General features: G+C 32.0%; 1 protein-coding gene across 2 annotated transcripts in view; it reads left to right on the top strand.

Annotated features, from left to right (window-relative positions):
* The window catches only part of zgc:63587, a 79,819-nt gene that overhangs the window by 54,619 nt on the left and 9,253 nt on the right, over window positions 1–15,947 (top strand). Inside the window, 1 exon segment of one of the 2 annotated variants that reach the window (NM_200459.1) lies at window positions 15,603–15,676. In NM_200459.1, coding sequence (NP_956753.1) covers window positions 15,603–15,676 — 74 coding nt within the window. 2 annotated transcript variants of the gene reach the window in all.

Genomic DNA, 15,947 nt, shown 5'->3' with positions numbered 1-15,947 from the left:
CCAATTAGAGTCTCATCTCCCAGAGTCAGCTGCGTCGCGCCAAGAGCGCATTCGCTATTTACAGGGCGTAAAGTAAGTCTAGGTGGAAAATCTGAGCATTTCACTAGCTAACAGTTAACAGTTGTAAGTTTTTTAACAGAAAACTGTTAAACAGAGCATCTACTGCGTGAGAATGAGAGATAAATGATCTACTTTCACTCTCGCTCTTGGATAGGGACACCTTTACGCACAGACATCAATTAGTCTATTAATAATTAACTGCGTTTCTTAAGCGCAAATATTCATTTCAAAACTATTTCTAAATTCAGTTCTAATTTCCAGCAAACGAATAAATGAACAACAATAACGAAGTGTGTTAAAACCTAAGTTATATCCTAAAGCACATGCTGTGCCCCATATGGTCTTAAACCTGACAGATGGGCAAATCTAAGCTTGTTTTTAATAAAACAAATATAAATATGGATATAATAAATAATACTGCTAATAATAACAACATTATACAAACGCAAATTGTTATGAATGAACTGAAAAAGCCTCCAGAGATGAAGACATAAAAGCAGTGATTTTTCATATTTATGTAGGATAGAAAATAATATGTTTTGTAATATTTTAATCCTTTATATTTATATCCTATATATATATTGTTATTATATCCTATATATCCTTAATATTTAAATTTTTTCATATGTAAAGATATTTGCCTATTGATCTCTTGTGGGTATTAAGCAGTGTGAAAGCGAGGCGCAACTCTGCGCCGTAGTTTAGACCGGGTTTGTTTTGGTCTATTGAAAAAATCTATTTTGGTTTCTTAAAATAGCAACGCGCCAGCGGTCCGCCTCAGAACGCCTTCCTTTTTAGACCAGAACTAATGCATTTGCTATTTAAACAGCGTAGCGCAACACCTCAAAACGACTCTTGCGCCAAGCTGAAACTACCAAAAGACTATTGCGCCGCGCCTTGCGCCACATTTTGCCGGGTGTATGATAGGGCCCTGAGTCTCAAAGGGGAACGATACTTTTATTTTGAGTAGTTTTTCAATTAATTAGGATGTTTTCTCTGTATTAAAATTTAAAAAAAGGAGCAGTGTTATTTTTCAACTTGGTAAACTACATATAAATTCAATGAAAAATACATCACAAATAGTCGTCATGTCGCAGTGGTTTTTGCCGTATCAGTAACTGCATTAAATTCACAAAATTCACATTGAATTAACATTAAATAGACTCTAACTTCAATGTGTTTTCTCAATTTTGATGATAAATAGCACTTATTTTCATGGTTCGTGGCAAACAAAGTAGACACTGCATCCTGTAAGAGCCATTCTGCATATCGGCAAATGAAAACTTTTCTTTCAGATAAGGCCATGGATGGTCATCAGTGCTGGCACTGCTTGATGTGCTGACTTCGGCATCATCATTTGCTGGAGCCATGTCGCTAATTAAACACCTGGTATTAGGCAAGGTGCTAATTCACGTTCACGTGATGTAGCTCATAATTAGCATACAGTACCTTCAGCACCCTGCAGATGGCGATATCGCCTCGTCCACCCAACAAATTAGCCTTGGTAGATAAAGATGCCGAATTGTCGTGCACAATCACGTAACGAGTAACAGTAAGCGTTTGTTCAAATGGAGTTAAGAGTACATATATTCAATCAAAAATGTAGTCAAGTAGAGAGGAAAAGTTGCTTATGTTTTTGATACTCAGTACAAGTACAAAGTAGCCAAAAAATACTTAAGTAAAGTAACGAAGACCATTTACTTAAGTACTTTACACCATTGCTTAAAATACTTACAATAATTACTAACTCTCATGTTGTTTTGGTCCCACCCTTTAATAAGGTTTCATTAATTAATGTATTTACTAACATAAATTAATTATCAATAATATTGTGCAGCATTTATTAATTATTTTTATCGGCTGTTGAACACAAAAGAAAATATTTTGAAGAATGATGGTTGCTGGCACCCATTGACTTCCATAGTATTTTTTTTTCCTGCTATGGAGGTCAATGGGTGCCAGCAACCAGCATTCTGCAAAATATTTTCTTTTGTGTTCAACAGCCGAAATAAACTCGAACAGGTTTGGAACAAGTGAAAGTCGAGACCAAATTAAAAAATTTTGGGTGAACTATCCCTTTAAGTATAAGACATTGCATTGTAAAGCAATAGCAATACCCCCCCCCAATCCCCCCACCACCGCCACCAAAAATTATTTTTTGGGGTGAACTATCCTTTTAAGTATAAGACATTGCATTGGAAAGCAATAGCAATATCCCCCGACCCCTCCCCCCACCACCACCAACACCACCAAAAAAATAAAAATAAATGATGCAGATAATGAAATACTAAGATGTTTTCCTTGATGTTTTCAGCTATAAATTAATTCAACCCATTCTGGTCCAATTGTTCATCCTTTAATTGCAGCATCTGTTTGCTGAGGTTTTGCCTCCACACACACATTCATGCTTGAGTGGAATTTGCTGCATGAGCGTCTCCTGCAGTCCTGCTGTTTCAGAGACGCCAGATTAACATTAGCCCTCGTACCAACACACACACACACAGACACACACACACGCAGGTCCAAGTAATTGGTCAGTCCTGTTGAGCTTCTTTCAGAATTCTACAACACCCCTTTGTGTTTTTGTGTAAATGAAAAGGCTTGGCGAGCCGCAGGTAGCCAGCGGTTTTATCCACAGACAAGGGATCACAGTTAAGAACTTCACGGCTTTTTGGTTGACACACTTTACTGCTGAATACTGACTTTTACTGTATTTCACAAGTGCTCGATTCTGTCCTTTTAAGCCAGAAAGTTGAATGTATGCATGATAAACCAAAGGGGTTTTGTGTTTTACACCAAGTTAAGTCTGTAAAGAGTGGCTGGGTTAAAGGTTGCCAAGTTTGCGTCCATAAATTAATTCCTTTTTATTACTACAGCAATGAAGGAATTGCCTTTTGCCCATATTATAATATTGGCATAATAATGTAATCAATAATTTAATTTTATTTAGTTGTATTATATATATATATATATATATATATATATATATATATAATATTTTATTTAATTTTTTAATTTTTTTATTTTGTTTTCTCATTTTTAATTTGTTTTTATTATTTAATTTTCATTTATTTTTCATTTAGTTAGTTTTATTTTAATTATTTTTTTGTTTGCTTTTGTTAGTTTAATTTGATCTTATTATATTTAATATTTAAATATTTTTTTTGTTTTTTACTTTGTTTGCTCTCTTTTATTATATTATATTTTATTATATTTTTTATTATATTTTTTCACTGTTTTATTTAATTTAATTTAATTTTATCTAAAAACTTCCCCAGAATTAGATCAAGCACAATTTCATCTGCTTTTATTTCAGTTAGTAATTTTAGTACTTTAACAAAAGTAATTAAATTGGTAAATGGTTTATTGGTTAATTAATTGGCAAGGCATTGTCAAATTTAGTTTGTGTTTTATTTTATTAAATTTGTTTACATTTAATTATTTGTTTGCTTGATTTTATATATATATATATATATATATATATATATATATATATATATATATATATATATATATATTTTTTTTTTTTTTTTTTTTTATCTATGAACTGCCCCAGAATTAGATCTAGCTAAATTTCATCTGCTTTTATTTCAGTTAGTAGTTAGTTCTTTAACAAATGTAATTCAATTGGTAAAGTTGATTGTTTAGTTAGCTGGCAAGGCATTGTCAAATTTAGTTTGTGTTTTATTTTATTACAATTTTTTACATTTTTATTTTATTATTTGTTTGCTTGTTTTTATTGTATTTTATTTTTATCTTAGTCTATTTATATATTTTTAAATTTTTTCATATTTTTTTTTATTTTTCACTTGCTCACTTTTGTTATTTTTTAAATTAATTTTATTATTTTTTAATTTAATTTCTCAATTTTAATTTAATTGGTTGGCAAGGCATTGTCAAATTTAGTTTAGTTTAGGTTTTCATCCAAAAAAAAATTATATATATATATATATATATATATATATATATATATATATATATATATATATATATATATATATATATATATATATATATAAATGTTTTAGAATAGTTTTAGCTAAATAGTTTTTGTCTAACAATAACTGCATGGGCATAAACATGCAGACAAGTCAATTGTGAGAACCACAATTCATCCTTTAATAAATTCAACCTTTTTCACATTTTTTTTATCTGCCTAATCCTGAACTCTCCTGCTGAATAGTAACTTTTGCAGTATTTCATAAGTGCTTTTAAGCCAAAAAGTTACATTTATGCATGATAAACAATGTGTTTTTGTGTTAAAAGATTGTTTTAAACTAAGTAAAGTCTGTAGGGAGTGGTTTGGGTGAAAGGTGCTTATTCGTGCTCAAACTTGATGGCGTGAAACTACTGTTTTGCTCCCAGAAGAGTAATCCCATAATAATTGGTCTGGAGACAGGAAAACTATATTTAACTTATTTTGATGTCTTATGCACTTAAATAGCGCCTGTCCTGTTTGTGGCTCCTATTTTTGTGCAAGTGACCAAATGTTTACGACTCTCTTTAGTCATACAAATGTGATATTATACAACTATTGCATATTTGTCTTTCATTTATGGCTGAGATTTCAAAAGCAGAAAATCTTTGTAATGCTGTTTTCTTTAACATTCAACACATTCTAATGATTTCCAAAGAGTTTAAGTGCTAATATGTACAATAATGTAATATATGTAGTGTCTTTATTTGCTAACTCTGCATTTAGAGTTCAGTTTTGATACAAAAAATCTACAATTGATTTATCTTAGAGGGGAAATTTCACCCAAAATGAAAAAAAATTATTTAGTCACACTTATGGATTTGTTTTTTTCTGTTTGACACAAAATAAGTTATTTTAAAAAATATTGGTAAAAAGGCAGCCATTGACTTCCAAAAAATAAAATACTTTGGAGGTCAATGGCTGTTTTTCTAAACCATTCCTCAAAATATCTTCCTTTGTGTTCAACAGAAGAAAGAAGCTCAAATAGGTTTGGATAAAATAGATGAGAATTGCCTTTTGCTTTTGATTTTAATATTGGTCATAATAATGTAATCAGTAGTGTTTATATATATATATATATATATATATATATATATATATATATATATATTTTTTTTTTTTTTTATTACATTTTTTTAAATTAAGTTTTCAAAATTTTGTTTGCTCACTTTTATTTAATTTGTATTATTTTATTTTATTTTATTATTTTTTATTCAATTCTTTTGTTTAATTGATTTTTTTGTTAGCTCACTTGTTAATTTTAATTTTTAAAATTATTTTTAATATTTTACTATTTTACTTTATTATAATTTTCGAAAATTTGTTTAATCACTTTTATTTAATTTTAATGATTTAATTTTATTATTTTTAATTTAATTCTTTTGTGTTTTATTTTATTTATTTTAATATTAAAATTTTTGTTTGCTCACTTGCTAAATTGTATTATTTTAATTATATTACTATTTTATTTTATTCAAATGTTTATATTTAATTTTTTGTTCGCTCGCTTTTGTTAATTGTATTTAATTCTGTTCATTTGAATACTTTTACTATTTTATTTAAATTCAAAAATGTTTTGATCACTTTTATTTCATTTTTGAAAATTTTTATTTAATTATTTTTAATTTAATTATTATGTTTTTTTTTCATAAAATTTTTTGTTTGCTCACTTTTGTAATATTTTACATAATTTTTAACATTTTTATTTCTTTATTTTGTTTGCTCAGTTTTATTTAATTTTTGTTATTTTATTTTATTGTATTATTTAAATAAAAATTGTTATTTATATTTAATTTTTTTATGAAGAATGTTGGGGAAAAGGCAGCCATTGACATCCATAATTAGAACAAAAAAATACTATGAAAGTCAATAGCTATTTGTTCCCAGCATTTCTCAAAATATCTTCCTTTGTGTTTAACAGAGGAAAGAATCTCGAACAGGTTTGGAAAAAATAGATGATGAATTAATGATGACAGAATTTTCATTTTTGGGTGAACCATCCCTTTAAAAACGTAAACTAATTTAAAAAACAAACATATCTCTGTTTGAAAAAGTCTGATTATTCATTTAAGGTAAATGCATTTGGTTTGAGCTCCATCCTCCAGCCCACACGACTCGTACCCACAAATAGTCCCGCTCCGCAAACACATGGTCTCAACTCATAATGCATCCTATGACAAACAAATTACAAGCATAATAGGTGAAACTCACTTCCCTTTTCGGCTTCAGAGCCACGCAGAGACTCCTGTGCCATTGTTTCAGGCCAGACTCCAGGTTTCTTCGCTGCCAATGCAAACACATTGAGACGGGCAGAGCTGATGATTGTTGATAAACTCAGTGCTGCCAAAAGAAATCCTGGAAAATCCTCCTTTCTGCAGTCGGATGAGTATTATCAGCGTGCAGCTGTGTGAAAGGTTCTGCCAGTTTTATAAAATGTGCAGTAAAACATTATTGCTGCCTTAAAGCTTTTAGTTGAATCAAATTAACTTTTCTAGTCATCTCAAATTACATCAATCAAGCTGAAATATTAAGTCAACTTTTGTATGAACTTGTTCAAATCTGATTAACTTAGTAAAATAAGTTTAAATTAACTTAATAAATACTTGTTGTCTTTAATTTGTAATTTTTTTATAGTGTAGAATAATATTTAGCCAGGGTTGAACAATTTATGGTTGCACGATGGCTCAGTGGTTGGCATTGCCGCCTTACAGCAAGAAGGTCTCTGGTTCAAGTCCCAGCTCTGTCAGTTGGCATTTGTGTGTGGATATTGCAAGTTCTCCCGGTGTTGGTTTCCTATGGGTGCTGCGGTTTTCCCTACAGTCCAAACGCATGCGCTATTGGTGAATTGAAGAAGCTACATTGGCCGTAGTGTGTGAATGCAAGTGTGTATGGGTGTTTCCCTGTACTGGGTTGCGGCTGGAAGGGCATCCTCTACAAAACATGTGCTGTATAAGTTGGCGGATCATTCGGCTGTGGCTACCGCTTATAATTAAGGGACTTAGCTGATGGAAAATGAATGAACAGTTTTTTTTATGCTGAGATTTTGTGCTTGCAGTTACTGTACTTTTTATTGCATTAAAAAAATTATATTTAAATATTGCAGAAATCGTTTTCGTTCAAAATAAAACTTAAACACTGTATAAAATACTGAGTTTCATTCAATTACTTCATGTTTTCCCAACATAAATCCATTAATTTAACAAATTTAGGTGGATTGAACATAAAATATAAGCTGTCACCCCAACATCCTCAAGAATTGTGTTGATTCAGCTCATTTTTTATTATAAAATATTTATATTTCCCAGAGATGGGTTAGAGCTGGAAGGGCATCTGCTGCGTAAAACATATGCTGGATAAGTTGGCAGTTCATTCCTCTGTGGTGATTAATAAAAGAACTAAGTCGAAAAGAAAATAAATGAATAAATATTTATAATTTTTTATTTATTTATTAATTTCACATATTAAATAAATAAGATGTATATATGGTCTATTTATTTTTTTATAGTTTTCATGTAATATTTAACTTTTTATTTTTATTTTCTGATTAGTTTTGGTAAAAAATGTTAATAATATTTTTGTGTTTTCTTTATTGTATTATTTTTGTTTATTTATTTTATGTTATTTTTAAATGTTATCGTGTGTTTCTCCCATCAGTTTTAGCATCATTTCGGTGAGCAATTCGGGCCCTTCGGTTGGCTGCCTGAACCACTCTTTAGTCATTGTTTCTTTATTATTTTAAACACTCTACTTTTTTTTTTTTTTTTATTAAATGAGTATTTATGTGGCAACGCATCTCAGTAAGTTTATTTTATTTTGTTACTACAATTATTCAATATTTGTATTTTTTTTTTTTTAAATGCACTGTTTTAAATCACTATAATCTTCTATGTGAAGCTGCTTTGACACAATCTACATTGTAAAAGCACTTTAGAAGTAAGGGTGAATTGAATATTTGTATATATTTTCAGTTACACTTTTATTTAATTTAAGTAATTGTAGCATGTTGTTTTCTTTCATTTAATTTAATTTAAAAATAAAAAATTGGGGTTCCCAAGGCAGCATGATCACATATAGGGCATACTCGCACTATGTACAGTTACCTTGAACTGTGCCGAAGCACTATTGTCTCCCTTTCCTCTCCCCCGAAGGCCTGCGCTCACACTTTATCGATGCGCACATTGATGATGCACTGTTCAGTTTAACATAAGAGAAGCGCTCTCTCTCTGCACAGTGGAGATTGCTTTAGTTACATCGTTTTAGTCATTTGATGTGCGGTGACACTCAGTCAAATATTTCGCCGAACAGATCAGCCACTGTTGACGCTCATAAACAATCACTAAGTCCTCGTGCTGGAGGTATTAGGAGGTTTGCTGAAGGACAAGCTGTGGTGCAGTGAGGGGTTTGCGTCTTTAATAATCTCAGAAAGTTTGCGTTTCACTGAACAGTAAGAATGATTAATAAATCCATATAAAACAGTCCCTTAAAAATCATGTCATGTCTTCAGTTTCGGGCTCAGGCGCGCTTTGCACTCACACTACAAGCGTACCGCGCCAAACCCTAAGTGAACCGCACTCTGGCACAACTCTTCCAACCGGGCCAGGGCCGTCCAACTGAACCGCGCCTGAGCCTGATTCAGAGCACTCGCACTTCTCAAACAAATCGGTAAACTCATCTGCCCACAGTTCAGATAGCATAGTGTGGGTGCACCCTAAGTGTAGGGTTTTCTTATTTATTATTAAATATTTCATTTATTTAGCATTTGTATTTAATTTGACATATTTTAGTTACATTTTTGTTTAATATTCGTCATTCCATTATGCCGTTTTTCTTTTTAATGTCTAATTTAATTAAATTAAATACATTTTTGGGTTTGTCAAGCTAAAAATCACATTTAGTTTAGTGTGGGTGTTTCTTCTAATAGAACTCTTATTTTATGTTATTGCGGATTTATATCAGTGAGAAAATTGTTTTACAATAGCTTTACTTTTGTGATCATGCAGATGATACAAGCAATGAATGTTTCAGCCACTATTCACCCACTATATTTAACATTTTCCACATTCTCTAATCTGCTTCTCTTGTTTCAGCTTTTATATGGACCATATCTTAACTCTATTTCCCATTGCGTGCATAAAACTCTCTTTATTGTGCCGTTTCTCTTTGTTCATTGTGAAGCTGCGTTTATTTTCCCATTTCGAGGTCAAGTCATTCGAAATCTCCATATCTCATGTCCACACCCCACAAGTTGTAAGTCTTACATTTATTCATCCCCTAGTCATTTATCTTTTAGTTTGAACAGAAGCACATCTATGTAAACATACAAATATATAATTTTTTAAAACTTTTTTGTTGTTGTTGGAATAACTCATTTAAAGTGTATCTTTCTATTTATATTGTTTGATGACCAAACTTTAATTTTGATAAATAAAACTGTTTAATAAAACAGTTCTCTTTAAATGCAACAAAAACTATTACCATATTCACTGACAAATGAATACAAATATTCATTTTCATAAGTGGTCTTCACATTTATGCTGAGAACTCTAAATTAAAACAGTTTTTTAATAGAAAAATTAAGAAAAAATATTAATTAAGGGAAAAAGTCATAACAGTGTCTGATCCCCCACTTAAAAAAAAAAAAAAAAAAAAAAAAATATATATATATATATATATATATATATATATATATATATATATATATATTGTTTTTAGTGGGAATGCACTACTTTTGCCAATTTGGGATGTACTACTAGCCTTTATTAGTATACTTTGTTAATATCTCCTAGTGTGCTTCTCATTATGGTTTGCGTGGTGTCAGGTGAAAGTCTTGAAGATGTGTCAACGAAATGACTAATTGAAAGTCTGCTAAAGGCAACCCAGGCAATGTTTAACGGCTGCCAAACTAATGAAATAAACCACCAAACTACCAAATAGTAACTATTATGATAAATAAATAATCCAACCTTGGCACTTAATAGCTCCGCCCCTTTATCAATAGCTTCTCCCCTTTTACTACATAAGCAAAACTCAGAGCGTTGAGTGCATGAAGTATACAACATTACACACTGCTAAATCTGAATATTGTTCTTCTGCATTTGCATACACTTACTACAATATTTGCATTTGTTGTTGTTTTTATTATAATTATTTTTTAGTTTAATATTTTGGATATTTTTTTTTTGTTATTTTTATGCTGGTATGTAACCATCAGTTTTTGAAAAATTGTTAAATTGTAAAAAAGCAATAAACTACATTTTTACACATTTGTATAATAACAAAATGGTTATTATTAATTATTGATAATATTAATTGCATCTTCCAGGTTATTAAAGTTCGCTTTTTTTCTTTTAACTTGCTATTACTTTTTCTGTTTTTAACTTATTATTACTTTTAATGTTTAACTTACTGTTATACAATTTATACTACAAAATGCCGTAATAGTGTTTGCGTATCAATCGGTACTTTTGAAAACACTAACGGTTAGATTTAGCGGAGGGGAGGGTGGGGGGATCAGTCAGTCGACTGCGGACTCTGGTGGATTTACTGGAGAAGAGCAGGCGCAAATGGCACTTGTGAGAGAAATTTGAGATCTCAAAAGGCGTACACTGCAGCCTCTGGTGGATTCACAAAAACTGCAAAAAATAGTAGCGCCTTGCATGTATTTGTTACTCTCCAGAAATGTATACAGGTGTACGTAATCAGAATGGTCCTGAATGTCCTTTATTTGTATTGTTTGGTAAGAAATTGTATAATAAATCTCCATGTATATATGAATAAATGCTGAATAAACATCTGACCCCTGATAAATAAGAGACTAAGGTAAAGGAAAATGAATGAATGAATAAACATCTGAAATAAACAAACGTCTGACCCCTGATAAATAAGAGACTAAGGTAAAGGAAAATGAATGAATGAATAAACATCTGCGAAATTAATAAATGTCTGACCCCTGATAAATTAGAGACTAAGGTAAAGGAAAATGAATGAATGAATGAATGAATGAATAAACATCTGCTTAATGACTAAATGAATAAACATCTGACCCCTGATTAATAAGAGACTAAGGTAAAGGAAAATGAATGAATGAATGAATAAACATCTGTGAAATAAACATCTGACCCCTGATAAATAAGAGACTAAGGTAAAGGAAAATGAGTAAATGAATGAATAAACGTCTGTGAAATAAACAAACATCTGACCCCTGATAAATAAGAGACTAAAGTAAAGGAAAATGAATGAATAAATGAATAAACATCTGACCCCTGATAAATAAGAGACTAAGCTAAAGATAAATGAATGTATGAATAAACATCTGCTAAATGGCTAAATAAATAAACATCTAATCCCTGATAAATAAGAGACTAAGGTAAAGGAAAATGAATAAATGAATGAATAAATGAACATCTGTGAAATGAACAAACATCTGACCCCTGATAAATAAGAGTCTAAGCTAAAGAAAAATGAATGAATGAATTAATAAATATCTGTGAAATAAACAAACGTCTGACCCCTGATAAATAAGAGTCTAAGCTAAAGGAAAATGAATGAATGAATAAATGAACATCTGTGAAATGAACAAACATCTGACCCTTGATAAATAAGAGTCTAAGCTAAAGGAAAATGAATGAATGAATGAATGAATGAATTAATGAATTAATGAATGAATAAACATCTGAAATAAACAAACGTCTGACCCCTCATAAATAAGAGACTAAGGTAAAGAAAAATGAATGTATGAATAAACATCTGCTAAATGACTATGATGAATGAATGAATGAATGAATGAATAAGCATCTGTGAAATAAACAAACGTCTGACCCCTGATAAATAAGAGTCTAAGCTAAAGGAAAATGAATGAATGAATGAATGAATGAATAAACATCTGAAATAAACAAACGTCTGACCCCTGATAAATAAGAGTCTAAGCTAAAGGAAAATGAATGTATGAATAAACATCTGTTAAATAACTATGACAAATGAATGAATAAATGAATAAGCATCTGTGAAATGAATAAACGACTGACCCCTGATAAATAAGAGACTAAGGTAAAGAAAAATTAATAAATGAATAAACATCTGATAAACGACTAAACATCTGACCCCTGATAAATAAGAGTCTAAGCTAAAGGAAAATGAATGAATGAATGAATAAATGAACATCTGTGAAATAAACAAACGTCTGACCCCTGATAAATAAGAGTCTAAGCTAAAGGAAAATGAATGAATGAATGAATGAACATCTACTAATAGTAAATGTTATTCCCCTTCTAGATTGTTACTTATTTTTTTAATCAGAAAAAGTGCATCTACAGTAGACTCGACTGCGCTGTGTTTATTTGACACAAACAATAAGACTGTGGGTCCCGAGCGGCTCCGTCTTGCTGTGAAAACAGCCGTAATCATAACAGGAGGGTTTCTGTAAAGAGCAGTGAAACGCAGACCCCGCTGAGATTACATGAAGCCCAGAGAATGTCAGGAAGAGGCTGCTGGAGCTTCTGGGCGTCTCTGCTCCAGCGCATTGTGAATGTGCTGCTTACAAAAACAGCTTTGAAGTTAGAAAAATAAATCCCAATGTCTGATCCGCCGCAGGTGCCTCGGAAGTGCTGCTTTTGTGTGCTGTTTTAGGCTGCATTTACAGTAGCTGTGCATTTTTGTAGGGCTGTAACGAGACACTTAAGTCACCATTCGATAAATACATCACAATCATTCATTCATTTTCCTTTGCTTTCATTCATTTTCCTTTCACCAGGGGTCGCCACAGCAGAATGAACCACCAACTAGAGATCTGCACGGGACTAAATTTGAAACGAAAAAATTAAGTTATGTAGGAATCGACACTGTAGGACTTATTTGTATGTTGTTTGTCTTATTTTCTTAGCATCTATATCAGAAATCTATTTAAAACTACTATTATTTGTGAAAACAAATTTGAGAAAGCATCAATGTGACGCCGCATTTTTTGAAGACATCATGTAGACTTCGTACAAAGTATTTTACGGTATTTTAAAAATACAAAATACAAGACAGGCGAAGCAGTGGCGCAGTAGGTAGTGCTGTCGCCTCACAGCAAGAAGGTCGCTGGTTCGAGCCTCGGCTCAGTTGGCGTTTCTGTGTGGAGTTTGCATGTTCTCCCTGCCTTCGCGTGGGTTCTTCCGTGTGCTCTGGGTTCCCCCACAGTCCAAAGACATGCGGTACAGGTGAATTGGGTAGGCTAAACTGTCCGTAGTGTATGAGTGTGTGTGTGGATGTTTCCCAAAGATGTGTTGCGGCTGGAAGGGCATCCACTGCGTAAAAAACTTGCTGGATAAGTTGGCGGTTCATTCCGCTGTGGCAACCCCAGATTAATAAAGGGACTAAAGGCTGATTTATACTTCTGTGTCAAACGCATGCTACGGCGCTGACGCATAGCCCTTCGCCGTGGCCGTCGGCGTCGCTGACGTGCAGCTCTCAAAAATTGTAACTACACGTCGCAACGACGCGTAGCGCAAGCTCTGTGATTGGTCGGCTTGGTAGCGCTGACAAGTCTGGGCGGGACCGAGAGCCGCACAAATGGCGCGAGCACAATGGAGTGATTGTTTTCAAGTGTGGAGTCCCGTGAAGGAGCTCTGGATGGAAAGTTTTGTTTTGTGTTTACCTCAAAGTTGTTGCACGTCCGCCGGTTCCTGCCTCTAAATGAGCGAGTTTGAGCCACTTGTACATCCAGGAAGTGTTCAGGAAAAGCAAAACAGCAGAGAAGAAACTCAACACAGAGGAACATTAACACCTCACTGCCAACTAGCGTTTGGAAGTGTTAATTCAGACCAACAGAGACAGCGCGCAAAAGTATAAATGCACAGCTACGCGCGTTGCATGCGCCGTGGGTCACGCCGGTCACTTGACGCAGAAGTATAAACCAGGCTTAAGCCGACAAGAAAATGAATGAATGAATGAATACAAGACACAAAAGAGTTTTAATACAAAATATTAAGCCATTTTCATAAACCCAGTCAAATACAAATTACAAACTACTATTATGTATTTAAAATATGTATTTGAAATACTTGTATCATAAATACTGCCCAACACCGTGCACTAGTAGCCTTTCATAACAATATTTCCCAGTGTGCTTCGCATCATGGTGTCAAGTGAAAGTCGTGAAGATGTGTTTCAGCTCTTTGGGCAATATGGGGAAGGTTTGTTCAGCTCTGTTCACGTCTGTTATCTGATGTCTGGCTCCAGAACTCTGTACGTGTGGATCCAGCGATTGGCCTATATTGCGTGATTCATACAATTCCTGTTTTCAGCATCAAAGAGTTTCCTCGGCCCTCTGGAAATGCTCCAAATGACAACGTGCTGAGAGAAGACAAGAAATAAAACATGACTACGTTCCAGAAACATTCAGAGCAAATTGCAAAACAGTGCAAACTAAAGGAGAAACGGCACAGGAATCGTAAATCATCGCAATACTGCTTAAAAGTGTTGAGTTTTATCAGGGTGGTTTGATTTAAAAACGTATTTCGTTTTTAGAAACGTACCCATATACATAGTTTTAATTAGTTGTTTATGTTATGTTATGTTAATATATTTATTTGTATTGTTTAAAAAATAAGTATTGCTTTAATTCAGTAAAAAAAAAGTTTGCTGGTACACAACATTCGATTATTTACCTTAATTAATTAATTAATTAATTAGGACATTAATTAAATATGAATTAATTAATAATTTAACTTAATTATAATTTGCAATAAATATTGTAATTATTGTAAAAAAAAATAATTGTGATAATTTATATTTGAATATAAAATGTGTGTAAAGGGCAACACAGTGGCACAGTAGGTAGTGCTGTCGCCTCACAGCAAGAAGGTTGCTGGTTCGAGCCTCAGCTGGGTTATGCAATAATGCATAATTAGTTATAATCACTATAGTACATGGAACGAGTAACAACCTTACATAAAGTGTTACCTGTTTTACTTTTACACCTATTTTATTTCGATTAAAAAGCAGACTTTGCCATTGGGAGTTCTTGATTTCTGTGGAAATTTAATATACAAAGTATTTTTTTTAGCAAGTAAAAATTTCCTAACTTCAAAGCACAATTAAAATAATTTTAATTTTATTTTTATTTTATTTTATTTAGTTTTATTTTGGTTTATATTTTAATAAAATTTTATTGTATTGTATTTGTTTTTATTTAATTTCATATTTTAATTCAAATTTATTTTAAATTTAATTTTATATTTTTATTTTTAATTTATTTTATTTTATATTTGAATTAAATTTTTATATTTTATTAATTTTTTTTATTTTGTTTTATATTTTAATTTAATTGTATTTTGTTATTTAATTTGATTTCAACTTATTTTTTTTTTATTTAATTTTATATTTAAATTTAAGTTGATTTTAATTTAAATTTGTTTTATATTTTAATTACATTTTCTTTAATTGTTTTTTTTATTTTGTTTAAATTATATTATTATTTACATTTTTATTTTATAAACTGATTCAGAGGCACTAACAGAGAACCCGAGAACACTGCATGTCAGGTTTTGTAGCTTTATTTTTGACCTTTTTGTTTCTTTTCCTGCAGATTTTGGATGAGATCAGTGAGCACGGGATCCGGATCTACCAGCTTCCCGACGCTGATTCAGACGAGGATGAAGAATTCAAGGAACAGACGCGTGTGCTGAAGGTCAGAGGTCAAAGTGTTTAACAGCTTTATCAGTGCAGGAGTTCTAGTTTGGCTGAAGTTGTGTGTGTGTGTGTGTGTGTGTGTGTGTGTGTGTGTGTGTGTGTGTGTGTGTGTGTGTGTGTGTGTGGGTGTGGGTGTGGGTGTGTGTGTGTGTGTGTGTGTGTGTGTGTGTGTGTACATGTGTGTATGTATATTTATAACTATATCTATATCTACATATGTGTGCGTGTGGGTGTGTGTTTC

Source organism: Danio rerio, chromosome 8, assembly GCF_049306965.1.
Source record: "Danio rerio strain Tuebingen ecotype United States chromosome 8, GRCz12tu, whole genome shotgun sequence".
Taxonomy (NCBI): domain Eukaryota; kingdom Metazoa; phylum Chordata; class Actinopteri; order Cypriniformes; family Danionidae; genus Danio; species Danio rerio.
The sequence above is the reverse complement of the archived record's forward strand: the minus strand, read 5'-3'. Positions and strand labels throughout refer to the sequence as shown.